General features: G+C 45.0%; 1 protein-coding gene across 1 annotated transcript in view; it reads left to right on the top strand.

Annotated features, from left to right (window-relative positions):
* The window catches only part of CLSTN1 (calsyntenin 1), a 59210-nt gene that overhangs the window by 6384 nt on the left and 26558 nt on the right, over nt 1-26268 (top strand). Inside the window, exons 2-5 of the mRNA XM_032232200.1 lie at nt 2370-2646; nt 15712-15834; nt 20748-20816; nt 23937-24132. Coding sequence (XP_032088091.1) covers nt 2370-2646; nt 15712-15834; nt 20748-20816; nt 23937-24132 — 665 coding nt within the window. The remainder of the gene's footprint in view (nt 1-2369; nt 2647-15711; nt 15835-20747; nt 20817-23936; nt 24133-26268) is intronic.

Genomic DNA, 26268 nt, shown 5'->3' with positions numbered 1-26268 from the left:
TTTTTAACTATGTATTGTTTTGTGTTGTTGTTAAACTGTCTGTATCCCCCTTCCCTTGTTTGAGTTGTGAGCCGCCCTGAGTCCCCTTAGGGAAAAGGGCGGCATACAAATGAAATAAAACTCTAAACTCTTCTTTGGGGCAGCCTCTGAGATATTGGAACACTGCTATCCTGTCCCCTAGTCCTTCTTTTATTAAACTAGCCATACCCAATTCCTGCAACCGTTCTTCCTATATCTAAGCCTCCAGTCTCCTAATCCTCTTTGTTGCTCTTCTCTGCACTCTTTCTAGAGTCTAAATATTTTTTTACATCGTGGCAACCAAAACTGGACGCCGTATCCCAAGTGTGGCCTCACCAAGGCCTTATAAAGTGGTATTAACCCTTCACGTGATCTAGCTTTTGGTCAGCTTTGCCTTCAATACTTTTCAAGTATTGGCTATGCATAGCTTTGTTTTTCCAATTTTCAGCTCGCTTCTCAATTACTTCTTTCTTATATTCAGCTTTTGACTTAGTTGTCTTTAAAAGGCCTCCTTTATTTATTTCCTTAATCATTGGTTCTTCACTTTTCTGGATGTAATAATTCAAGCTGTGTTTTTCTTCCACAGTCTGTTTTACTTGTAGGAGTCCTCGACCACCCTCTGCTCTTGGTAGATATAATCGGTCAACATCACTTTTAGGGTGCAAAGCATGATTCATTGTCATAAGCTTCCTTGTTTTTCTGTCCAAATTGTCCAACTCCAACTGGGTCCAGTCAATTATTCATGCAGATTATCGAATCACAGATATAGACCAAGTATTTATGGCTTTTATGATGTTTCCTCTATTCAATTTGGACTTTAATATCTTGCGAATTTGTCGAATGTACTCGGCTGGAGTTAATTCCTTGACTTTATTATGCATTAAGTCAGAGGTCTCTAAAATCCCCAAATACTTGTAGCCTTCTTCTGGTTTTACTGCCTTTATCATTTCTTCATTCTCAAGTTCTATTCCATCATCTTCTATGACCTTGCCTGCTTTGGCTGCCATTGTTGCACATTTGTCAATTCCAAACTGCATACCAATGTCTTGGCTAAATTCTTTTGTGCTTTCAATTAATAAATTCAGTTCAACTTTTGTTTTACCAAACAGCTTCAAATCATCCATGTACACCAAGTGCGAAATTTTCAGTCCTTTCTTTGCAAGTTCGTATCCACAGTTCATCTTCTTCAAAATGATTGTCAGTGGTAGCATTGAGAGTATAAAAAATAGGGGCGAAAGGGAATCGCCCTGGAAAATGCCTCGTTTAATTTCAACTTCACCCAGTTCTTCTTCGTTAGCTATAAGCTTCGTTTTCCAGAGGTTCATTGAAGTTTCCATGCATTTTTGTATGTTGCTGCTGATGCCAAAGATTTACAGGCATTTCTTGATCCAACTGTGGGGAACTGAATCAAAATTATTATTATTATTATTTGCAACAACAGAATTGTATCACAGCGGCCAGTTGTTTCGCCGGATTTGGCACTGATTACTAGTCGGGCCCCACCCAGGGGCCTAGGACGTCATAACGTATTTTCGTAATATGCGTGCAGATCCAAGCAGTGTGGCTTTTTGCATTTGATTGATGGTGATTTTGTCAATTTTTAACTGTTTTAAATATAATTCCAGTGCTTTTGGAATAGCACCCAGTGTGCCAATTACTACTGGAATTACCACTGCTGGTTTGTGCTATAATCGTTGAATTTCAATTTTTAAGTCCTGGTATTTCGTGATTTTTTCAAATTCCTTCTCGTCAATCCTGCTATCACCTGGTATTGCGATGTCTATGATTGTAACCTTATTTTTCTCAACGAGTGTGATGTCTAGTGTATTATGCGCCAGTATTTTGTCCGTTTGTATACGGAAATCCCACAAGATCTTGACCATCTGATTTTCGGGGACTTTTTCAGGCTTATGTTCCCACCAGTTCGTTGCTGTTTTAATATTATAATTTTTGCACAAATTCCAATGGATCATTTGTGCTACTGAATTGTGCCGCAATTTATAATCAGTCTGCGCGATTTTTTTACAGCAGCTGAGTATGTGATCAACAGTTTCATCAGCTTCTTTGCAAAGTCTGCATTTGGCATCATCAGAGGATTATTATTATTATATTATTATTGTTGTTGTTGTTGTTGTTGTTGTTAAAACAAGAATGGTTGATATGGGTTGCTGCCAGCGTCCTAGGTATCAACCAAGTATCATTGTTAGTGTTGTTATTATTATTGCCATCTCTCCAGCGAAGCGGCTTCATCCATCCTCTTTTCCTTCCTTCCCCCCGCTTCCCTGGTGCAAATGGTACGCCCCTCGTCCCCCTCCCGGCGCTCCCCGTTGGTCCCTCCCTCCCTCGCCTAGCAACGGGTGCGGGAGGAGAGGCGAGCGCCTAGCGCCGCCATCTTAGTTCGTCGCCGGCGGCGGGGGAGGAGGAGGAGGAGGCCGCCGGAGCAAAGGGGGTCGCCCGCCCGTCCGTCTGCCTCGCTCTCTCCCGCTCGCTCGTTTTTGTCCCGCTACCCCGGCGTGAGCGGTCGGCCCGGGGGCGCCGTAGGGCCCCTTGGAGGCGCCGAAGATGCGGCTGCTGGCCCCGGCCTGCCTCCTGGCGGCGTGCTCTGCGGCGGCCTCCGCGGTGCCCGAGGTGAGGCGAAGGGTGGGGTGGGGTGGGGGGGGGCGGCCTGAGGCCTCCTCTGACGGGGTCTTGGAGGGAGGGGGCGGCTGTCACGAGACGCGGCCTCGCCCGACTATGGGGGAGGGTTCTCCCCGGACCCTCAGGGGGAGGGGGAGGGTAGAGGGGAGGGGGCTGCAAGGCAAACACTGCGGGTGGGGGGGGGAGTGGTGTATAGCGCCTAGAGGGGGGGGGGCTGTAGGGAGAACGCCCAGGTGCGGGATGTGGGGGGAGAGGGTGGACAGGTGCAGAGGTGGGGGGGGGGGAAAGAGGGTGGTCTGCAGGTCGTCAGGTTGGGTCTGTTTCTCTCCCTGCACAGACAGGGTGGGTGGTCCATCTGAGAGAGAGGGGTGGGTGGGGTGGGGTGGGGGGTGCAGGGCTGCTGTAAGCGCAGGGTTGCGCCCTCCCCTCCACCCCTAAGGAGATGCACCCAAGGGTGGGGGTGGGAGTTGCGGGTGGGGGAGGGGGAGAGAAAAGTGGCCTGGATGGAAGGAATGAGTGGAATAGATAGATAGAATGGATGGGTGGGATGAATGGAAGGAATGGATGGGATGGAATAGATAGATGGGTGGATGGAATGGGTGGGTGGAATGATTGGAATAGATGGATGGAATGGGTGGATGGGTGGAAGAAAGGAATAATGGTTGGATGGAATGAATGGAATGGATAGATGGGATGGATGGAAGGAATGGATGGAATGGATGGATGGATAGAATGGATGGGGTGGATAGATAGATAGATAGATAGATAGATAAAATGAATAGATGGATGGAAGGAAGGAATGGGTGGAATGATTGGAATAGAGGGATGGAATGGGTGGAAGGAAGGAAGGAAGGAATAGATGGATAGAATGGATGGAAGGAATGTGTGGGATGGATGGAAAGATTGGATGAGATAGGTAGGTAGGTAGGTGGAATGAATAGATGGATGGAAGGAAGGAATGGGTGAAATGATTGGAATAGAGGGATGGAATGGGTGGAAGGAAGGAAGGAAGGAACAGATGGATAGAATGGATGGGAGGAATGTGTGGGATGGATGGGATGGAATGGGTGGGTGGAAGGAAGGAATAGATGGATAGAATGGATGGGTGGGTGGGATGGAAAAATGTGTGGAATGAATAGATGGATGAATGGAAGGAATAGATGGATAGAATGGGTTGGTGGGAGGGAAGGAAGGAAGCAATAGGTGGAAGGAAGTGTGGGAATAGATAGATGGATGAAATGGGTGGATGGATGGATGGGATGGAATAGATGGATGGAATGGGTGTGTGGATGGCTGGATGGGAGAAATGGGTGGAATGGATAGATGAATGGAAGGAAGGAATAGATGGAGAGACTGGATGGATGGATGGATGGAAGGAAATGGGTGAATGGAAAGAATGGGTGGAATGGGTAGATGGATGGGTGACTGGTTGGGTAGGCTGGGTTCTGTCTGCACAGGATTGAAATCTGAAAGAGAAGCACCAAAGTGTGCAGTATTTACATAGCGAGTACTTACATGAAGAGAAAAGTGGGGATGTATGGATGGGATAGATATGATGGAAGGATAGGTGGACAGTGTTTTCTCTGCACGGGATTGCAATCTGAAGGAATAACTGCAAGATAGTTATATCCATAGGGTTGCCATCTGAGGAATTTCACCCAAATGTGTGATATTTACATGGATGGATGGATAGGGTGAGGAAGAGAGAGAGAAGTCTCCAGGTTGTGTTCTCTACACAGAATTGCCCTTCTAGGAGAAGAGGTGTCTCTTATCTGCACCATCAGAGAGAGAATGCTCAGTGTTTTGTTACATATGCACAGTGTGGGAGAGAAGACCAAGGAGGACAAGTGTGTTGCCTGTGCAAAATCCGACACACGGTGTTGTTACCCTCAGGGGATTGCAGTCCGAGACAGGTTTGTGATATATATACCTAGAGATGGATAAAGAGACAGGGTTGCTGTGCGAAAGAAAAGACACAATGTTGTGTTCTCTTTGCATAGTCTAAGAGAGCAGGTGCAATGTAGTACTCTGTGGGTACTGTCCAAGAGAGGTCAGTTGTTGTGTTACCTATGCACAATCTGAAAGAGATGTCATGGGGTTTGTTAGAGAGAGAGAGAGAGAAAGAGGAGAGGAGAGAAGAGGGTTGCTATGAGGGAGAAGGGTCACAGCATTGTGTTACACATGCATGCAATTGGCATCAGAGGAGGCAAGGTTGTGTTACCCATGCATAGGATTGCAATTCAAAAGAGAAGCCAGAGCCTGTGCGACAGATTTCACAAACATTGCCATCCAAGGGAGAGTCACCATTTTGCATTTTGTTGATGTGTGCAGCCTAGCCGTCACAGAGGCAGTGTTGCGTGTGTATTACGTCTGTACACACGCGCACAGCATTGGAATTGGATTAGACAGGAGCATCCACACCGAAGAGGCACATAATGTTTCGGTATATCTCCACACGCAAGGAAGGGGAAGATTGAAAAGCTGCTTTTAATAGTTCCGTGCAGCTTACGGAGATTATAAGATTTCACGCTAAAACAACAGAAGACGCAACAAGACACAGCTTTAAAGGGTGCTGGTTAAAGAATTGTCCTCTGCAGCAAGATCAGGCATGATATTCTAGTGGTTAGTCATATGTACACTCTGCATGCCACAGAATATTTTAATACGCATCCTAATGTAACTGTTAGTGCACTATAAATGCAGCGGCACATTAATGCACGATTCAATAACTTCTGAAGGCATTTCATGCGGACAGTCAGCAAAAGGAGATTTTTAAAAATGCACAGCTCAACTTTTGCCTTCCTCCTCTTCACGGTGATTTTTTAAAAAAATATATAATATAGCCTTGTGTTTGGGTTGTACTTACTTGGGACTAAGCCCCATTGAATTCAGGGGTAATTGCGTGCATAATACTCTGTGGCGAGATCCTTTCTCCTTCTTCCTCATTACCTGCTAATCACACCTGGGGGCATTTAATGTCTTCATGACTTCCCCTTCTCTTTTCCAGTCCATACCCCAACGCAAGGACAGAGTCCTTTGTGTAGTTGCATCCCCCCTCCCCACTTTGCACTGTGTGATTCGTGGCAGAGAGGATGCATCGGTAGTAACACCGTATGTGTCGTCTGTGAAATGTAGGACATACTCTGAGATTTATCTTTCATTCACTTTACACACACACACACACACACACACACACACACACACCACAGCCTTTTAAACACTATCAACACTATCCTCCCCAATAATTTTACCCAGAGCAACCACCATTTTCTGTCTCTTACAAGAAGGCTCATTCTGGTTCTATGATTTGTGGGTATAATTTTTTGGGTGGTGGTAGTGGAGGAGGAACCTGCAGCAGACATACTAAGGCAAACTTTGGTTTTTTTAAAAAAATAAAGCACTCCTCCCTCCTCATCTTCTTTCCTCACCACTTATTTAGGTTGAAAGGAAAGTGTTTGTTGTCATCCTGTTTGAGCTATGGAAGCTCAAGGTTGTTATTAGTGGTAAGGAAAGGTAAACTTCTAAGTGTGATGAATCTGCTTCTCAGGGCAATAGTGATATAATGCCTGTGTTTAGGTCTCTCTCTTTTTCCCTTTCCCTTTCTCTTTTTCTCTTTTCTTTTTTTTTTCCTTTTCTCTTTTTCTCTTTCTTTTTCTTTCTCTTTTTCTCTCCTTTCTCTTTCTCTCTGCTTCTCTCCCTTTCTCTCTATCTCCCTTTGTTTTCTCTCACTCTCTTTTTCTCTTTTTCTTTTTCTTTTCTCGCTCTTTTGCTTTATCTCCCTCTCCTTTTCTTTCGTTTCTCTTTCTGTGTCTCTGTATCTCCCTTTCTCTATCTCCCTTTCTTTCTCTCACTCTCTTTCTTTTTTCTTTTCTCTCACTCTTTTGCTTTTTCTTCTCTTTCTCTTTTTTCTTTTCTCTTTTCTCTCTTTTCCTTCTGTTTTTCTCTCTATGTGTCTCAATCTCCCTTTCTCCCTTATCTCTCTCTCTCTCTCTCTCCCTCCCTCCCTCCCTCCCTCCCTCCCTCCCTCCCTCTCTCACACACACACACACATACAGACACACTCACAGAGCGGCAGGGTTGTGCATTTGCTGGTGGAATGGTTTTTCTGATTGCCAACAAGGCAGGGACATCAAATCCTGGGAACTGGACCTGTGCAAATGTTCTTTTTCTTCTAGAAAACCCCTTTGTGGAGAGGCATTTCTCGGCCTTGAGGGTAGGGAAGGTTACGCATTGCAGAAACACCTCAGGGTTGTTATTTTCTATTAGACGTGGAAACCGAAAACAAGGGCCACGTGAGTCGGCTTAAATGCTGTATTAGTGTCTCGGTTTCAAAAGGACAATTCACTCGCCGATTGATTTTTTCCAGCTGGCACAAGGCAAGCGCAGAAGACTGAAATTTTGCTTCACAGTTGTGGGACCCAGCCTCCCCCCCCCCCCCGCGTACCTGGGAAGGTATCAATTTCCTGCTTCATTTTCTTCAGTTTCCTTGCAGAGTTCCAGAGAGTTAGCACAGGATAATAAGAGCCAAATAAACCCATTGGCGCTTTGAAAAGTAAGCGATAGATAAAAAGTTTTCACCTCCTCATTAATCTTCCCCGACAATTCCTGTGCCTTCCAGGCAACTGCAAGGCTTGTTATCTTAAAACTGTTTGTATTTTAACAGAGAAACAGTAGTGTTGTATTGTTTCCCCTTGCCAAAACATATTTGAAGTCTCCCCCTCCACCCCCCTCCCCCCTTTTTTTTTTTGAAACTTGTCCTTTTAAAGGTTATGAATGCAATAAAGACAGAAGCTAAATTCTGGAAGAATACTTGCGCCTTAGTGTGAGCTGTGGAGGACAAAAATTGCTGAGGCAAACTTTGAATGACTGCAGCGTCATAATACCGGAACAGCCTTTTCTAGTGCTCCAGGAATAGCTCTTGATTTATGAAGAAGAAATAACTGGGCCAGAAAATCACCCAGAATCAGCTGCTATCATTTTCTACCTGCAACTATGGAAGGAATCCTAAATGCCAAAAGGGAAGTTAGCTGATGCCTCTCAGCACTTTTATCCAGTTTGAATTATGGCCTAATGTAAGCATGAGTGCAGAAGGCATTAATAAGATTTTTTTTTTTTTTTTTAAAAACCTGCTTAGCAGTTTTTGCAAATAAATCTGGGAATATAGACTGGCCTTCAGCCCATAAGTACAATAATGATTTGCAGTCTCCAGACACAACTCTGTTCATGGGAGAAAAAAATAGATGCAAGATATGAACAGTGATTTAATCACATCCTCCATCTTCCGCCTATCCACCATTTAGTGGCACTTGAATAATTCCATCCTCCTGCAGATTAGTCTTCTGGATCAATACATTGATTTTTAGGAGCAGCTCTGGTCCTCGGAAAACGTTCCCTTTGGGATTTTATTTTTATTTTTTAGGAACTTTAGGCAAGATGATGATCCCCAAGATACTCAGCTCTTTGTTTACAATATTTTTCTTCAGGACAGCTACGCTGCAGTGAATTGCTGACTTAAAACTGGAAGCCGGGAGAGGAGATTATATGTTTTAATCTTTGGGATTAACTGGAGGGGATCATCACGTAGCCTCTCTAGCTGTAACGAAGTTGGATTTGCTTGTTTGAAAAGAAGGACCAGGGGTGACATGATAGCAGCATTCCAGTATTTGAGGGGCTGCCACAAAGAAGTGGGGGGGAGTCAACCAGAAGGCAATATGAGGAATAATGGATGGAAATTAATGGAGGAGAGAACTAAGAAGAACCTATCCTGACCGTGAGAACAATTAATTAACCAGGGAACTGCTTGCCTCCAGAGGTTGTGGATGCTCCATCACTGGAGGTCTTTAAGGAGCAAATGGACAGCCACTTGTCCTCAAATTGTATAGGGTCTTCTGCTTGAGCAGGGGTTGGACTAGAAGACCTCCAAGGTCCCTTCCAGTTCCTACTCTGATTGATTGTTAGATGGATTGTTTGCCGTGTTGTGAATTGATATCACCTTCGTTCCAATGGCCTAGTGATGAATTAAATTTCCACCCAGGGTGGTTGTTTCCTTGCATATGACATTGACTCTCTATTGATTAGCCCTTGGGCCATATCCAAGTTCCAGAAAACAAATTATTACTACAATTTGATAAAAGCAATATAAAAATGGAATTGGAATAAAATACGGTTTAAAATGGAATTGGAATCAAATACGATTTAAAATGGAATTGGAATATAAAATGCAGTCTAAAATGGAATTGGAATAAAATACGGTTTAAAATGGAATTGGGATAGGATACAATAATTTAAGATACAGATAAATATGATAAACGTATATTTCGGTGGCACCCTTGCATCGACCCTAATCAGTCTGACGTACGTAGATCTCAACCGAACCATTTTGGTTTAAGGACTGTGCTGTGTTAAATGCTATTTTAAAAGACCACCTTGCCTCCAGGAAGCCCATACAGATGATGCCTGGAACGTAGCTGGCTGGAAAGAGATGGTTTGATACGGATTAATGAGCTTTCTCCCTAGATTTGACGTATACAAGAAACCTGGTTAACCCAAAGTGGATGAACCACCACAACCCACCGCCAGGCTTGTTTCCCTTTGTCAATAGGTTCCAGCCGTGCCCCTTCTCGTGGATTGCTCGCTTCGTAGCGAATGAGCTTCTCCCCTCTTTTCGCTTCTGCATTTATTTTTATTTTGCAGCCTGGGGTTTCTCAACCCAGCAGGATCGCCGCTGGAGAACACTTTTGTTTTGGCCGTGAGAAACTCTGCTTGAAAAGGCACTTTGGCAAGAGAGGACCTTGAGCGTTCTCCTCCTTAAATGTCCACACTGCCATTGCAGTTAGGGTGGATGCTTAACGCTGTTCCCCCTGAGGGTTCCTTTGATGTGGCTTTGCCAAAACAGAAAGGAAAGAAAAGAACCTTACATCTGTCCAAGACGGGATTTGCAGCACAAGGGGAAAACAGAAGGAAAGGTTTCTGAACTCTCATCGTTTGGGGTCACCTGGACTAGCATTTTTTTTTACTTTGTGCGTAAGAGACTAAGGCAATAGCAATAGCCATAGCAGTAGACTTATATACCGCTTCAGAGGCCTTTCCGGCCTCTCTAAGCGGTTTACAGAGAGTCGCATATTGCCCCACCAACAATCGGGGTCCTCATTTTACCCACCTCGGAAGGATGGAAGGCTGAGTCAACCCTGAGCCGGTGAGATTTGAACCGCTGACCTGCTGATCTAGCAGTAGCCTGCAGTGCTGCATTTTAACCACTGCGCCACCTTGGCTCAGGGATAGTCAATCTTTTTGGTCACATGCCAAAGCAATGCAAGACCCCTTCTGCATGCCTTGACACCAGCACCCCCGGGGCATGCGTGCATGACCCCCCCCTGCTGCCCCTCCCTCATTTTTGGCTCCAGGTTGTGCAGGAGGCTTTCCAAGCCTCCGTGTTCCCGCCCCCTGTGCCCCATTGGGCCTGGAACAGTGGTGGGTTCCAGGCGGTAACGGCAGTACTGGTAGTCGCAGGGAGCAGCGCCACTGTACCAGTACAGTGGCCAGTTTGGCCCGCCCGCCCGCGTTCCATAGCTGTTTATAATGCGACAGGCCAATTGCGCACAGCGTGCTGCAGCACTTGCGCGACCTAAACCAAGCATCTGGATGTCGCAGGGCGGTGGCATCCACATGTGTGCGCGGCGCGCGTGCCTGGCTAGGATTCCTGGCAACGTACTGGTTGCAACAAGATCTGGAACCCACCACTGGCCTGGAAGGGCCTCCAGCACCAACCTGGAAGCCAAAATTGGGGCATGGGGTACCACACAAGCCCCCAAAATGCAATGTGAGCGCCCCCCCTGCACATGTTCCCTGGCCCCCTGCGCATGCATGTCTCCCGCATACGCCCCACCCCCTGCGTGTGCATGGCAGAGACCTGAAGACCAGCTGGCTGGCGGGAGGCGCACACATGCACGGTGGAGCTGGGCTGGGGTTCCCGCAGAGACGTTCGCCACCACCAGACCAAGGGAACAAGCCCTCCTAGGCTCAGAGGGCGTCCCTATTTTTGGGAGGACATTCATTCACCTGGGTCTCGATTTACAGGTAGTCGTCCTTGAGTTACGACCACAATTGAGCCCAACATTTATGTTGCTAAGCGAAACATTAGTTAAGTGCTCCCATTTTACCACTTTTCTTGCCACAGTGGTTAAGTGACTCATTGCAGTTGTTAAGTTAGTCACCCGGCTGTTAAGTGAATCTGGCTTTCCCCATTGACTTTGCTGGTCAGAAGGTCGCAAAAGGGATCACGCGACACCACCACCCCCCGGACACCCTAACCGTCATAACTATGAGCCAGTTGCCAAGCATCTGAAGTTTGATCACGTGACCGCAGGGAGGCTGCGACGTCATAAAATGTGAAGAAGTCACAGTCGCCTTTTTTTCAGCACCGTTGTAACTTTGAAGGTCACTAAATGAACCGCTGTAAGTCGAGGACCACCTGTATAACTTATGTGTTGAGCTTTCTTCCCCCCCCCTTTAAAATCTCTTGTGCTTTAGGAAAGATGATTTCCTTGATATATTCCTCTCTGATGCCTGAGAATACGCCTGAAATAAATACTTTTAAATAGGGTTGGTTGCTTTTTTCACTAAATTTCAACAGTCAAGGGAATGCGGAACTGAATGATAAACAGTAATTAATAGTAGGTGTTTATTGCTCACCAGTTGATGGGATAGGGTAGGATAGGAATAGAATAGAATAAAAGTTGGAAGGGATGTTGGAGGTCTTTTAGTCCAACCTCCTGCTTAGGCAGGAAACCCTATACCATGGCTGACAAACTCCTGGCCCATAGGCTGGATGAGAAGGGGGGCGGGGAAAGTCCCGATACGTCATGTGATGCCACCGTGACAACATGAGTTTGACACCCCTGCCTTATACCGTTTCAGACAAGTCCTATGATGCAGCACCCACAACTTCTGGAGGCAACTTCTGTTCCACTGATTAATTGCTCTCGCTGTCAGGAAATTCCTCCTTAGTTCTAAGTTGCTTCTCTCCTTGATTAGTTTCCACCCATTGCTGCTTCTCCTGCCTTCAGGTGCTTTGGAAAATAGCTTGACTTCCCTCTTCTTTGGGGCAGCCCCTGAGATACCATGTCTCCCCTAGTCCTCCTTCTCATTAAACTAGACATCCCCAGTTCCCGCAACCGTTCTTTGTGTGTTTTTAGCCTCCAATTGTCTTTGTTGCACTCTTCCCTGCACATCTTTTTTGCATCGTAATACTGGATGCAGTATTCCAAGTGTGGCTGTCAGCGTTTCCAAGTATCATGCAGAATTAAATCAGAGTCTAAGGCAGAGCTATCCTTAAAGTTCCAATTTAATAAGACAGACATGTTGGCATTGTGCTATGGAATCCCAATGCTGGAAATGACATCAGAATTCCACCCAGTTAAAAGTTCATGATCTTGTCCCCACACCCACAATCCATCACACGGTCCAATCTTCTTCCACGTTGGCATCCACACCAGCTGGTACTGAGACAAAAGATGGCCTTGAGCTTCTAGAAAAGAATGATAACAATATATTCCACAATCTCACTCCTGTCTATTCCCCCTCCCATCAACTATACTAATGAAACAACATATGAAATAAGAGAAAGTGGGCAGGCCAAAATTCTAAAAGGAATATAAATGCAGGCCTGACAGTGGCCTTACCAAGGCCTTATAAAGTGGTAGTAACTGTGGTATTATATTTAACAGATGAAGTTCAGCATTTTAGCTGTTCTTCATTCCAGGCTTTTTCTTTTTATTCCGGGTTGCTATAAATTAGAGATTATAAACAGCAGCAGTAATCAGGAAGTAGATTCTGAGCCACTTAAAAGGATTCCGGGATCCTGAACTTAAATCAACAAGTATTTTCTTACTAGGATTGTCTTGTGTGTCTGTGGCTTCAGTTTGTTTTTGTCCCCCCCCGCCCTCCCCCCAAAACAACCTCACCTCCTTTCTATCCTTTCTCACGATCCCTGAAACCTAGTTAATGGAGTATCCTTCTGCCCTGTGCTAAGATTTTGGAACACCACGACAGAGAAAGATGCTAGAGCAGTGATGGTGAATCTTTCCGACACAGAGTGCTGAAAAGGTTGTCCGGAAATGTCACGTGTTTGTCTGGAGAAGCCGAATCTCCAGGTTCTAGTGCACATGCACACCCAACGATAGCTGGCCAGCATGCATGTGCAAGCCAGTTTTCAGCACTGCTGTGCACGCTAAGGGATTGCGCTTCAGAAAAGTTTAACGTCTGAAATGAGTAAATTGACATTTGAAATTAGAGAACAAGAAGATGAGCAATTCTATAAGATATGGGACTTGTTTTATCAGTGGCTAGATAAAAAAAACCCTGGAAATGAAAAATGTTTTATTCATGTTTCAATTGAAGGAGATAAGTGATAATACAAAGACATTTTGTTGTTAAGTAGAACAATGAAAGACTGGTATATATATATGAATTGAATAATTTAAAATATTTTGTTCTAAAATGAAGGATAAGGATAATAATGAACCTATGTATATTTGATAGATGATTGGTGATATTATGCATAATTGTAAGTAGTGATATATATCAGGGGTCTCCAACCTTGGCAACTTTACGACTTGTGGACTTCAACTCCCAGAATTCCTCAGCTGGCTGAGGAATTCTGGGAGTTGAAGTCCACAAGTCGTAAAGTTGCCAAGGTGGGAAACCCCTGATATATATCATAAAGATATTTTGTTGTTAAACAGTTTAATAAGGAAATAATGAAAGATTGGTATATGTATGAAGTGAACATTTAGAACACTGTTTAAAAACGGAATAACATTTGTGCTTGAATGTATGATGCACAAGGACAACAATGAACATAAGCATAGGCCTCTGATCGGCGAGACTATGCATAATCGAACGTAGCGATGTATAAACATAAACAGTTGGAAAATTCTTTCACACTGTAAAAATAACTAGAATGAGATAGGTGATTATATAAAGGTATATTGTTGTTATTAGATAATTAAGGATGCAAGGGAATTAGGTTTGCTTAAAAGGAAGGAATATTAATTGTAACTGAATACGTGATGTTCAATGAAAGTGAGGTGTACTTAGTTATATTTGATGGAAATTTAGTGATCGTATATGTAATTGAAAATATGGATGCACACACACTTGTAACCAGTGGATGAGAATTTTATATGTTATGTGTTGGTCTTTTATATCTAAAAATAAAATTAAAAATTAAAAAAAGAAAAGTTGAACCTCCGGGTTCTGGCCCGCATGCACACTCGACAATCAGCTATCCGGCGTGCATGCACACACTGGTTTTTGGCACTGCCGCGCATGCAAAGGACAGCTGATCGCCATTCGTGCATGAGCGGCAGAAACCCGGAAGACAAACTGGCAAGGCCACGTGTGCCAGGCAGTCCTGGCTTTGTGTGCCACTTGGGCACCCGTGAGTTTTGCCCCATATTACGACCGTTCCTGCCGCCGTTATTTAAATGAATTGCTGCAGTGTTGTGAAGTTAGTTGCATGGTTGGTCAGTGCTTTCCCTTTGGCTTTGCTTTGTCAGAAGGTCACAAAAGGGGGGAATCCCATGACCCCTGGGACATGGCGACCAGTCGTAAATACGAGCCAGTTTGCCAAGTCCCTGAATTTTGATCATAAGACAAGGAGGAGGCCGCAAAAGTTGTAACTCGTTAAAAAACAGGCCGTAAGGCACTTCCTTCAGGGCCCGTTGTAACTTTGAATGGTTACTAAATGGACTGTTGTAAACTGAGGACTGACTGTATTGAGAAACCAGTCCCTGAGGATCAAATAACATTCTTTTGCCATAAAGCGGTCCTAATGCACTTGAGATCTGAGTGCTATTTTTTTCCTTTTCACCTAATCAATACGGATTCTCTTTCTCTCTCCTGCATTAGCCTTTTTTAGATAAAGCCCTGTGCTATTTCAGTGCTCCAAGAACAGTTTGAAGGTTGCCACCAAAGAGTTGCATTAAATCTTAAATTACAAAACCTATTGGTAGGATAAAAGACATTTTTAAAAAGGGGAAAAAAAGCTCTAATCTTTCCATTTACTCGGGCAGCAGAATCTGCTGACTTTCAGCCGGGACATTAGATTATTCTCCTTTATGAAGAGAACGGATCTTATTTAATGCAACCTTTTTTGTGCAGTGCTGCGTGCAAACCGAAGTAATTCATCTTTAAAAAAAAAAAAAAAGTCTTGCGGAATATTAGTGATGGAGGATGTCCCTATCTTGTCTGTGGTCGCTTCTGAGAATCCTAGCTCAGTTTTCAGGATTTAGTAGTCGGTCTCACTTCTTAAAGTTTTGAAGAAGAGGTTGGATTACCATTTGTCTAAAACGGTGTAGGGTATCCTGCTTAAGCAGGGGGTTGGATTAGAAGACCTCTGAAGTCCCTTCCTACTCTGCTATTCTATTCTGTCTATCCTACAATCTGTTCTATTCTATAGTCTATTCTTTCTATCCTACATTCTATTCTTTTCTTTCTATCCTACATTCTGTTCTATTATCTATTCTATTCTTTCTTTTCTACATTCTGTTCTATTATCTATTCTATTCTATTCTTTCTATCCTACATTCTATTCTATTCTTTCTATCCTACATTCTATTCTATTCTATTATTTCTATCCTACATTCTATTCTATTCTGTCTATCCTACAATCTGTTCTATTATCTATTCTATTCTATTATTTCTATCCTACATTCTGTTCTGTTCTATTATTTATTCTATTATCCAATCTATTCTATTCTCTTCAGTGCTTGTCTATTATTTAGGAAACAGGTGCTTGGTCCCCAGCTCTGCATCTCCTTACTTAACCTTGACTGACTGTAGCTTCTCACAAGGCTCAGCTGGGTTTCCATCTTCCCCCTTCCTTCTTACATTCCAATCTGGCCCTCCCCTCCCAACAAATGCTAATGTCAGGCTGTCCGCTTCTGAAGTTTGGATAGGTGAGATGCAGCCATGACCGAAAGCATTTGGGATAGATAGGCCGTTCCACTCATTCACTCACACTTACTAACTGTGTTCCGTTCATTGATTTTACAGTTAACAAGCACAAACCATGGATTGAAACCACCTACCATGGCATTGTTACCGAAAATGACAACACGGTGCTCCTGGACCCTCCCTTAATAGCATTGGATAAAGATTCGCCGCTTCGGTTTGCAGGTAAGGAGTTCCCGCAAAGCTTCCTGCAAGAGAGCCGGTGTCCTTTGATGGCCATCAGGAGCTTGGTTGACAGATGGTGATGCCGCCGACAGCATTGTTCCGATAGATCAGTTCCAAATTGGAAAGAAAAGGGGAGGAGGGTCACTAATAGCATCTTCACTTCTGCATCTCCAGGAAATGAGGACCGAGAATTCCTTTTTTTTTTAAAACCGAGGTTAACAGTGTTTGGGGAGGGAGGCCTTCCTTCGTGGCCAAAGCTCCTTTGACCTAGAGAAGTATCATGTTTCCCCGAAAATAAGACAGGGTCTTGTTTTCTTTTGACACTTGAAATAAGCGATTGGCCTTATTTTCAGGGGGGGGTTATTTTTGAGGTGCAGGAGGTGGCAAGCATGGTCACGCCCTGACTGCTGCTGCGTCAGTGAGGCGCTGGGCCTGCCACTCTCTTTGCAGCATCCATTAGCCTGACAGAAGAGGTGCAGTGGCTAGGGTTGTGGGAGCAGCCGTTAGGTAAGGGCATTTGGGGTGCATGGGACATGTCCCCCCCCCTGTAGCCTTGCCTCGTGTTTGCGCAGCAAGCAACCAGAGGAAATGGCGGGGACCGGTTGCACACATGTGTTAAATATTTTCAGGGAGGGCTTATTTTGGGGGGAGGGCTTATTTTAGCGCATGCACTCAAAAGCCCGATTAGGCTTCTTATCCCGGGAGATCTTATTTTTGTGGAAACAGAGTATACCGCTTCACAGTGCTTTTACAGCAGCCTCTAAGCGGTTTATAGAGTCAGCCTCCCCCCCCCCAATCAATCTGGGCCCTCATTTTACTCACCTTGAAGGTTGGAAGACTGAGTCGAGGTCTTATTTTTGGGGAAATCAGGGTATATGCAGAGTTATTCTGTAAAACAGACCACGCTATCCCTATGGAAGAAATGTGAATGATAAAACAGGGCTGGGGGAGGGCGTCTGGAGGAATTGAGAGGGGGCTCTGAGAAGGGGGGGGGAGCAGAATGAAACCCAGAACTCTATCTGAGAAATAATTGGCAGGTTACTTCACTCGGAAGGCAGTTCATATGTGAATATTTGGCCCGTGTGATTTTTGTACAGCGTGATGCGCAAACGGGGGATATGTATTCACTGGGTCGTGTAATCGAGAAAGCCTGGGGGGTGGGGGGGGAGGCAGTTGAAACCCATCCCGACTTTTATTTGCAACCGCTCTAAAGAGCTGCCAGCAATCTGCTGTAAAAACCAACTCGAGTCAATAAAGGGGCGATAAAACCTCTCAGCTTCATTTGACATAAGGAGATTACATGCAGGAGGCCATGTGGCGTTCATAACTATTAGCACAAGCTTTAAATTGGAGATTTGTCGGCATCAGCCTCTTGTTAAAGGGAAATCTTTGGCCACCTTCAGTCTGGTTTTCTAATCTGACACAGCCAAAAAGCCAGAGAATCAACCCATTTGTCACCGTGCCCCTTATCGGATTTCCCTTTTGATTGGCCAAGCCAATTCCTGACTTGGCTGCCAACCCCAGATCAAGTTGTCTATCCTGTACCCTCACCCTGCCAACAAAAGTGTGCCTAGTCAAGGCAATGGTTTTCCCGGTTGCAATGGATGGCTGTGAAGGTTGGACCGTAAGGAAGGCTAAGCACCAAAGAATGGAGGCCTTTGAACTCTGGTGCCAGAGAAGACTCCTGCAAGTCCCTTGGACTGCAAGGCCATCCAACCGGTCAGTCCTAGAGGAGATCAACCCTGACTGCTCTTTAGAAGGTCTTAAATCCTGAAGAGGAAACTCAAGTACTTTGGCCACCTAATGAGAAGGAAGAAGGACTCCCTGGAGAAGAGCCCAATGCTGGGAACGATGGAGGGCAAGAGAAGAAGGGGGGATGACAGAGAATGATGGCTGGATGGAGTCACTGAAGCCATCGGCATGAGCTTCAATGGACTCCAGAGGATGGTAGAGGACAGGAAGGCCTGGAGGAATGTTGTCCATGGGGTCGGAAATGACTTCAAGACTAATGACAACCCTCTCGCCTTTTTTTTACACAGCATGCTGCTTCCCCTCAAGATATTGCACCGGTTAGGGACTGTTAAATTCTCAAGAACAAAGCAGCATTGGATCCTGTGTCAGTGTTACATGGCCAAGTTCACACCTCCCCTCCAAAAAGAGAAGGGGCCATACACAGCAGAAGAATGCCTGCAGACTGTTCCCCTTGAATGGGGATAAGTTGTTTGGATAGAGAATCAAAATTAGAGCCAGCTTGGTGTAATAGTAAAGGCATCAGGCTAGAAACTGGGAGCCTTGAGTTCTACCATGTTTTCCCCAAAATAAGACAGGGTCTTTTGACCCCCGAAAAAAGCGCTTGGCCTTATTTTCGGGGAGATCTTATCATTTTTGAGGTGCAGGAGGCCCCTTAGCCTCGGCCCGTGGATCAGCTGATCCAGAGAGGGATGGAAGTTGTGTCTCTGTTTACGGCGCACTCTTGCCAGTCTTAGCATTGCTGGCCTGCCTCTCTTTTTGCGGCTGCCACTAAGAGAAGGGGCGCAGTAGGTAGGGTTCGCGGTAGCGGCCTCTGCGAGGCCATTCCGCGTGGACGGCTGGGGCACGTGGGGCATGTTCCCCCCTTCCCCTCCAAGGAAATGGCCGGGACTGGCTGTGCATGCATTTAGATATTTTCGAGGAGGGCTTATTTTAGCACATGCGCTCAAAAGCCCAATTGGGCTTATTATCTGGGGAGGTCTTATTTTCGGGGAAACAGGGTAGTTCTGCTTTTTAGGCATGAAAGCCAGCTGGGCCAATCGCTAGAAGACTGTGAGTTCTAGTCTCATCTTAGGGATGAAAGTCTTTGGCCAGCCACTCATTCTCAGCCCTAGAAAAGAGGCATTGGGAAACCACTTTTAAAAATTCTTACTAGGAAAACTGCAGGGACTTGCCCAGGTGCCCGGAGTAAAAAAATTGGCTCAAGGGATTTGTAAAGACAGTGGTCATTTTTCATTAGGGGTTAAAGACTTGCTATAGTCTTGAATCGACACCTTTCTAATACCTGTAAAAGCAACTTCACATTCTTTTAGGATTTCTCCCTTCCTCTCCCTCTCTTCCCATCTCCCCCTTTGGATACACAATATTATTCACAGCTTCAAAGAGATGAAAATGGCTTGAATGTAGGGGGGAAAACTCTTCAGACCGATACTATCTCTGCATTACACAAGGCCTTAAAAATACAAGCATGTTGGGTTTAATATTCCCTCTTGATTTTGGTATACAAGAACTGACATAGGGGGGAAAATATCCTTTTAGATAGCTTGTGTCCTTTACAGCAGCTGTTTGCAAGTTTAGTTTCCTGTTGATGGTGGATTTCCCATCCAAACAGAGGCTGGCCTTTGGGAAAATGGTGTTTTCCAGAGCCTTGGGACAAGGCATTACTCAAGTTTTCCAACAGATAGTATCGGCGCCTTCCCATTTAAGGCTGAGCTCAAAAAAACCACATTGAGGGATGAAGCTGTTTTGGCAACCCTGCGGCGATGAGAAATGTCTGGAAGGAAGCAAGGATGGACGCTTTCAATCAAATCAAAGTTTTTAATGCTGCTGATTTTCAAAAACTGCTGAGGGGGGGGTCTTGTTTGAAGGTACATCTTGAGACAGCCTTCCGAACCTAAACAGATTCATGCTTGAGGATTTGGCAGGATAGGATATGACTAAGACTCTTCTTCTTCGTTGCACCTTGAGTTCCCTGGGAGAAAATTTACAGAAGACCGATTAGGATATTTTATCTGAGAAAAACAGAACACGCTGTGAGAAAGGCTATTGCTAAACATCCTCTGCCAGAAATTGATTGAGAGACCTGTTTTCAGTCTGCCCAAAACTGAACCAAGGATTCAAAGAGGCTGTTCTCCTTTCAGGACGCAAGAAGATTTAGATAAGGTGTAAGCAGCAGGTCTCTGAAGGGTGGCTCAGTGGCTGAAACGCTGAGCTTGTCGATCGAAAGGTTGGCAGTTTGGTGTTTTGAATCCCTAGCACCATGTAACGGAGTGAGCTCCCATTACTTGTCCCAGCTTCTGCCAATCCAGCAGTTCGAAAGCACGAAAAAATGCAAGTAGGAAAATAGGAACCACCTTTGGAGGGAAAGTAACCGCACTCCGTGCACCTTCAGCATTGAGTCATGCCTGGCACATGACCACAGAGACATCTTTGGACAGCGCTGGCTCTTCGGCTTTGAAACAGAGATGAGCACTGCCCCTAGAGTCGGGAACGACTACCACATAGGTGTGAGGGAAACCTTTACCCAGCAGGCCTCTGATGTATTGTAAATTGATTTTGAAACGTTCCCCTTAATTTTAGATATGCAGGGTTGTTTTTTGTTTTTTTTTAGATTCCCCTGCAATATATATTAGAGCAGGGGTCCGCAACCTTAAACATCCAAAGAGCCACAAAGATCCTAACTGGAAGCTCCCCATTCAGTTCTTGAGCCGACTAGAAGTCCTGTTTCCCCCATCATAAAGTTTCCTCCTACCGCAGCATCCTTTTTCCTTTTACCGATCGGCGACAGGGAGCCGCAACAGAGGGATGAAAGAGCCACATGCAGCTCCAGAGCTTCAGGTTGCTAACCCCTGCATTAGAGAAAGAATATTCCGTCCTCAACTATTCATGTCAAGATTAGCTCAAGGGCAGAAGATTTGTGACGGCTTGCAAAGCTCCCCTTTTGATGCCTTCGATATAGCATTGTGTACTGGTAGTCCTTGCCTTACGACCATTCATTTAGTGACCGTTCCAAAGTTACAACGGCACTGAAAAGAGTGACTTGGGGGTGATTCTGATGCATTTATGGTTGAATCGCTACATTGGGTGTTTTTTAAAAAAAATGTTTATTTGTTCAATGAAATGTCTGCGTGTTTGACCTTTTCCTCGTTTCCTCCTCTTTTCAGTCTTTCCTGAAGACTCGGGTTTACCTTTTCTCCCTTTAGAGAGTTTTGAGCTGACCCTCACCAAGGAAGGTGATGAATGGCTCTTTGTGTCCCGTTTTATCAATATTAACCCACTAACTTTTGTTATGAAATGGGGAATTGGCACTTAAACAGAAGATCCTGTCATGCTTTTCAATCCTATGTTACCACCCACTTTTCTCCCCCTCCCTTCCTGCTTCTCCACCCCCCCTTGCCCTTTCCTTGGCGCTCCCCCCCCAAGTCCCCACTTAAAAAAAATATCAATATCAAAAATGTTGTGTTTATAATCCCTGGCTAGAAATATCAGTAAATCAGATATCCATTTGGAGTGTCCAGGTGGTGTGTGGTTTGAAAACTCCGGCCTTTCCAAGCCTCTTCTCAACAGCCTCATTTTTCCAAGTATATCGTATTTTTCGGAGTATAAGATGCACCTTCCCCCCCCCCCCCCCCAAAAAAAGGAGGGTGAAAATCTGGGTGTATCTGATACACTGAATGCAGCATTTTTGGCCTCCTGAAACCCCGCCCCTTCACAAAAATGGATGTGCAGAGGGTTTCGGAGACATGCAAGTGCTCCTGGGGGTTGGGGAGGGCAAAAACGAGCAAAAAAACAGGCCATTTTTTGCTTGTTTTTGCCCCCCCCCCCTGGAGCACTCTACAAGCCTCCTAAAGGCTATGCATAGACTTTGGGGGGGGGGCAAAAAATGGGCCTTTTTTGCTCGTTGTTGCACCCAGGAGCACTTTGCAGGCCCCTCAAACTCTCTGCATGCCCCGTTTTTAACAAAAAATGAGGCGTGCAGAGGGTTTGAGAGGTCTGCAGAGTGCAAAAAACGTTTTTTAAAAAAATGTACCTCTTCAAAATCTTGGTGTGTCTTATACTCGGAAAAATACGATATATGATTTCCGCTTGAGTTGAGGAGATGGCGTGCCTGGGTTAAAAAAAACCTGCACTGAACTACCAGTGCAGTCATCCTGACTGCAATTAGGAAAGGGAGAACTCCGGGGCCGTGTGGCATTTTAAAAATCCTAGCTTTGTAATTCCGCCCCCGCCTTCTCCCTCGCTGGTGAATTCCACCCTCCGGGTTCTCTCCGGAGCACAGCCTTGCCTCTCTGTTGCTGAGTCGGTCAGCCGCAAAATCAGCCGAGTGTGGGACAGTGTCCTTGCAGAGAATCTGTCGGCTCAATCCCATTGACTTTGAGCTGCGGAGATGGACGTTTTGATTCAGGATGAGTTAGTTCCTGGATCATCCTTCCCCTGGGACCTGGGGAATACAGGTAGCCCTCGACTTAACCATAGTGGAGCCCCAAATTTATGTTGTAAGTGAAATGTTTGTGACGTGAGTTTCTCCCCATTTTACCACTTTCCTTACCACTGCTGTTAAGTGAATCACTGCAGTTCTTAAGTTGGCACAGCGATCAGAATGCAGCCTGCCAGCTGCCTGCAGTTCGGCAGTTCGAATCTCATCAGGCTCATGGTTGACTCAGCCTTCTGTCTTTCTCAGGTGGATAAAATGACCCAGATTGTTGGGGACAAGAGGCTGACTCTGTAAATCTCTTAGAGAGAGCTGTAAAAGCACTGTGAAGTGGTATATAAGTCTAAGTAATATTGCTCCCCTGTTTCCCCATAAATAAGCCCTCCCCAGATAATAAGCCCAATCGGGCTTTTGAGCGGATGCGCTAAAATAAGCCTCCCCCCCAAAAAATAAGCCCTCCCTGAAAATATTGCAACACAGCAGCAGCCATGAGGTGACCACGCTCGCCGCCTCCCGCACCTCAAAAATAATAAGACCTTCCCAAAAATAAGGCCAAGTGCTTATTTCGGGGGTCAAAATAAAATAAGACCGTCTTATTTTGGGGGATTGCTATTAACTCTGTTGTTAAATGACTCTGGCTTTCCCATTGTCAGAAAGTTGCAAAAAAAATGATCATATGACCGTGGGACAGTGCAATGGTCATAAGTATGAACCGGATGCCGAGCATCTGAATTTTGATCGTGGAGATACCACCAAAAAAAACAACTCATCAGTGCGAATAACGGACCTAAGATGCTTTGTCCAGCTCCGTTGTAACTTTCAACCGCCCCTAAACGAACCGTTGTAAGTGGAGGACTACCTGCAGTTAGAGAAACCCTACCAAGAAGACCCAAACTGAAGTTGGTTGGGTTTTGCTCAACGCATCGGTCTGCAAACACTAGTTTCCTGGAGCCAGTTGGGTTCACACGGCATGCTGGTTTTGCAGAATGTGTGCGGATGCCTTGACTGTGTGCTCCTCCCCCCCCTCCAGAGCCCCAGTCTCTGTCCTGGTGGATTTTCCAGTCGGCCAGCTAAGATCCAGGCAAAAAACAATGAAAAAAGCATTAGAAGGGACAGCATTGCTACCTAGAACTATTGAAATGGATGCCTGAGAAATTGGTATTTCTACCTTTCTCCTCTGGGTCATTCATTTGGGTCCCCCTCCCCCTCCTTCTGCTTTTCTTTCTTTCTTTCTTTCTTTCTTTCTTTCTAAAAATAATCATTGCACAGGAAGACTTTCCTCCCCCTTCTCCTCTCCCCCTTGAATCAAGAATTTTTGTGAATGACAGTGCTCTTCCCCTCCACCTTTCCCTCGCCCTCACTCCCCCACCTTCCCTTCCTTGACTTGGATAACTGGAGTGTTTTTTAACTGCTCTGGTCAAAAAACATGAGGGGAGCGCCCCCCCCTCCCCGCCCCGCCAGCCTTTATTCCCAGCGGCTTGACCAATTGATGCTCTCTGCTGTCGTATTCACTCGAGTTTCTCAAGTATTCCTGTGAAATGCCTCTCTTCTCTTTTTCGACGTTCCTCCCGCATGAATGAATGCAAAGGCAATTTAATTGCTTGGAAATCCAGATGTCTGCCTGTTTTTGTTCTTTTCTTTTTAAAAAAAAAAAAATCAAACAAACTAAAAGTCCCTGGAACTCCCCAACACAAGTTCCTTTCGCTTTGTCGGCTCACAAAACCTCCCCCTGGCTGCTATTAAAACGGTTGAGACATACGTGTTTCCAAACCCACACGCTTGCTTGCGTGTGTGTATGTGTGTGTACTTCCTCGTGCACGCATCCCCCCCCCTGTTTTTGAGATCCCTCTTCCTTTCTCCTGGCTCCCCCCCCCCCTTCTGAATGGTACTCATCCGAGCTGCCTTTGCCTTTCCCTCGTAGGTGAAATTTGTGGATTTAAAATTCACGGCCAAAATGTCCCTTTTGAAGCGGTGGTGGCGGATAAATCCACTGGGGAGGGGACCATCCGATCCAAAGAAAAACTGGACTGCGAACTGCAGAAGGAATATACCTTCACCATCCAGGCCTACGATTGTGGAACTGGACCGGATAGAGCCAATATGAAGAAGTCCCACAAGTAAGTGATGGGTGGGTGGGAAGAAAGGAAGCTCTCATCAGAAACACCCTTCGCTTTTTCTAAATGGTGTGTGTGTGTGTGTGTGTGTGTGTGTGTGCGTGCGTGCTGGTAAATAAATAAAGGGAGACTAGTATAGATCTATTTCAAGCTATTTAGCTCTCATCAGCTACTGGGATTCGAACCTGGGCTATATTACATATTAGGCAGATGTGTTAACCACTAAGCCACAAGGTTCTCCTCCTTTATCAGCTGAGCCAGGGAAATAGATATGTATTTAGTGTTTCCCTGGCTCAGCTGATAAAGGAGGAGAACCTTGTGGCTTAGTGGTTAACACATCTGCCTAATATGTAATACAGCCCAGGTTCGAATCCCAGTAAGGGTATGGCTAGCTGATGAGAGCTAAATAGCTTGAAATAGATCTATACTAGTCTCCCTTTATTTATTTATCAGCACAAATACAACACAAATGTAACAAAGGCAACAGTAAAAATATTGGGTTTCTGTCTGGATGGTCTCTTGTGACGAGCCGATAGACAGAGAAAGGAAGCAGTAGACTTCCTCCCATATTTGGGCATACCAGGGGTTGTGACACTAAATACACACACACACACACACACACACGTGAGACACATGTGGGTCCCTGCCCAAAATCCACAGCAATAGAATAGAATAGAAAATAGTATAGAATATAATATAATTGAATAGAATAGAAAATAGAATAGAGTAGAATATAGAATAGAATAGAAAATAGAATAGAATAGAATAGAATAGAAAATAGAATAGAATAGAAAATAGAATAGAATACAATGAGAGAGAGGAAGAGAAAGAAAAAATTGAAGAGTTGGAAGGGACCTTGGAGGTCTTCTAGTCCAACCCCCTGCTTAAGCAGGGAACCCTATGCCACTTCAGACAAATGTCTCTCCAACATCATCTTAAAAACTCCTGGTGTTGGAGCATTCACAACTTCTGGAGGCAAGTCGTTCCACTGGTTAATTGTTCTCACGGTCAGGAAATTTCTCCTTAGTTCTAGGTTGCTTCTCTCCTGGATTAGTTTCCACCCATTGCTGCTTCTCCTGCCCTCAGGTGCTTTGGAGAATAGTTTGACTCCCTCTTCTTGGGGCAGCCCTTGAGATATGAGAAGACTGATATCATGTCTGCCCTAGTCTTTCTTTTGATTAAACTAGAGCAGTGTTTTTCAACCACTGTGCCGTGGCACACTAGTGTGCCGTGACATAGTGTAAGGTGTGCCGTGGGAGAATTACTTTATATATAGTCAATATAGGCACAGAGTTAAATTTTTTTAACATTTTCTAATGGTGGTGTGCCTCGTGATTTTTTTCATGAAAAAAGTGTGCCTTTGCACAAAAAAGGTTGAAAAACACTGAACTAGAGGATGGAAGAGAGTGTGCCACCGTTGCGTCTTGGCACATGGGTTCCAAATCAGAAAGGCTCAGAAAACCCACTTTTGAGAAAAACAAACTGGGAGAGAGAAGCTTTTGAGGTCATGGTTTGTAAAAACAAAGGGAATACTTGCACCATCCCCCCACCCCCCAGTGGCTGATGGATGTCAACGGCTCTGGCAGATGTGCAGGTTGTTTCTCTTGCAGGATTTATGGGACAGAAGCAATCTTCTTTTTAAAAAAATTCACATTAACCTTTAAGAGTATTTTCCACCTCTCTTTTGGGACAATAAAGATATAATGCCTGTGGTTAGTTCTCTCTCTGTCTCTCTCTCTGTCTCTCTCTCTCTCTCTCTCGCTCAGTGTCTGTGTGTGTGTCTCTCTGTCTCTGTCTGACTCTCTTTCTCTATCTCCCTCTGTCTGTCTGTCTGTCTGTCTCTCTCTCGCTTACTCTGTGCGTGTGTGTGTGTCTCTCTGTCTTTCTCTTTCTCTTTGTATCTGTCTCTGTCTCTCTCTGTGTCTTTTTCTCTTTCTCTCTCTCCCTGTGTCTGTCTGTCTCTGTCTGTCTCTGTCTCTCAGTGTCTCTCTTTGTGTCTCTACGTCTGTCTGTCTGTCTGTCTGTTTGTCTGTGTGTGTCCCCACCAATACTGTAGTGGGGGAAAAAACATTGTCTGCATTATGCTTTATGGCACAGTTCCTCCTCCAACATGCATCCCTTTGGCTTTTGCTGATCCAC

This window comes from Thamnophis elegans, chromosome 15 (genome assembly GCF_009769535.1).
Source record: "Thamnophis elegans isolate rThaEle1 chromosome 15, rThaEle1.pri, whole genome shotgun sequence".
Taxonomy (NCBI): Eukaryota; Metazoa; Chordata; class Lepidosauria; order Squamata; family Colubridae; genus Thamnophis; species Thamnophis elegans.
This window is presented reverse-complemented; position numbering and strand designations above follow the sequence as displayed.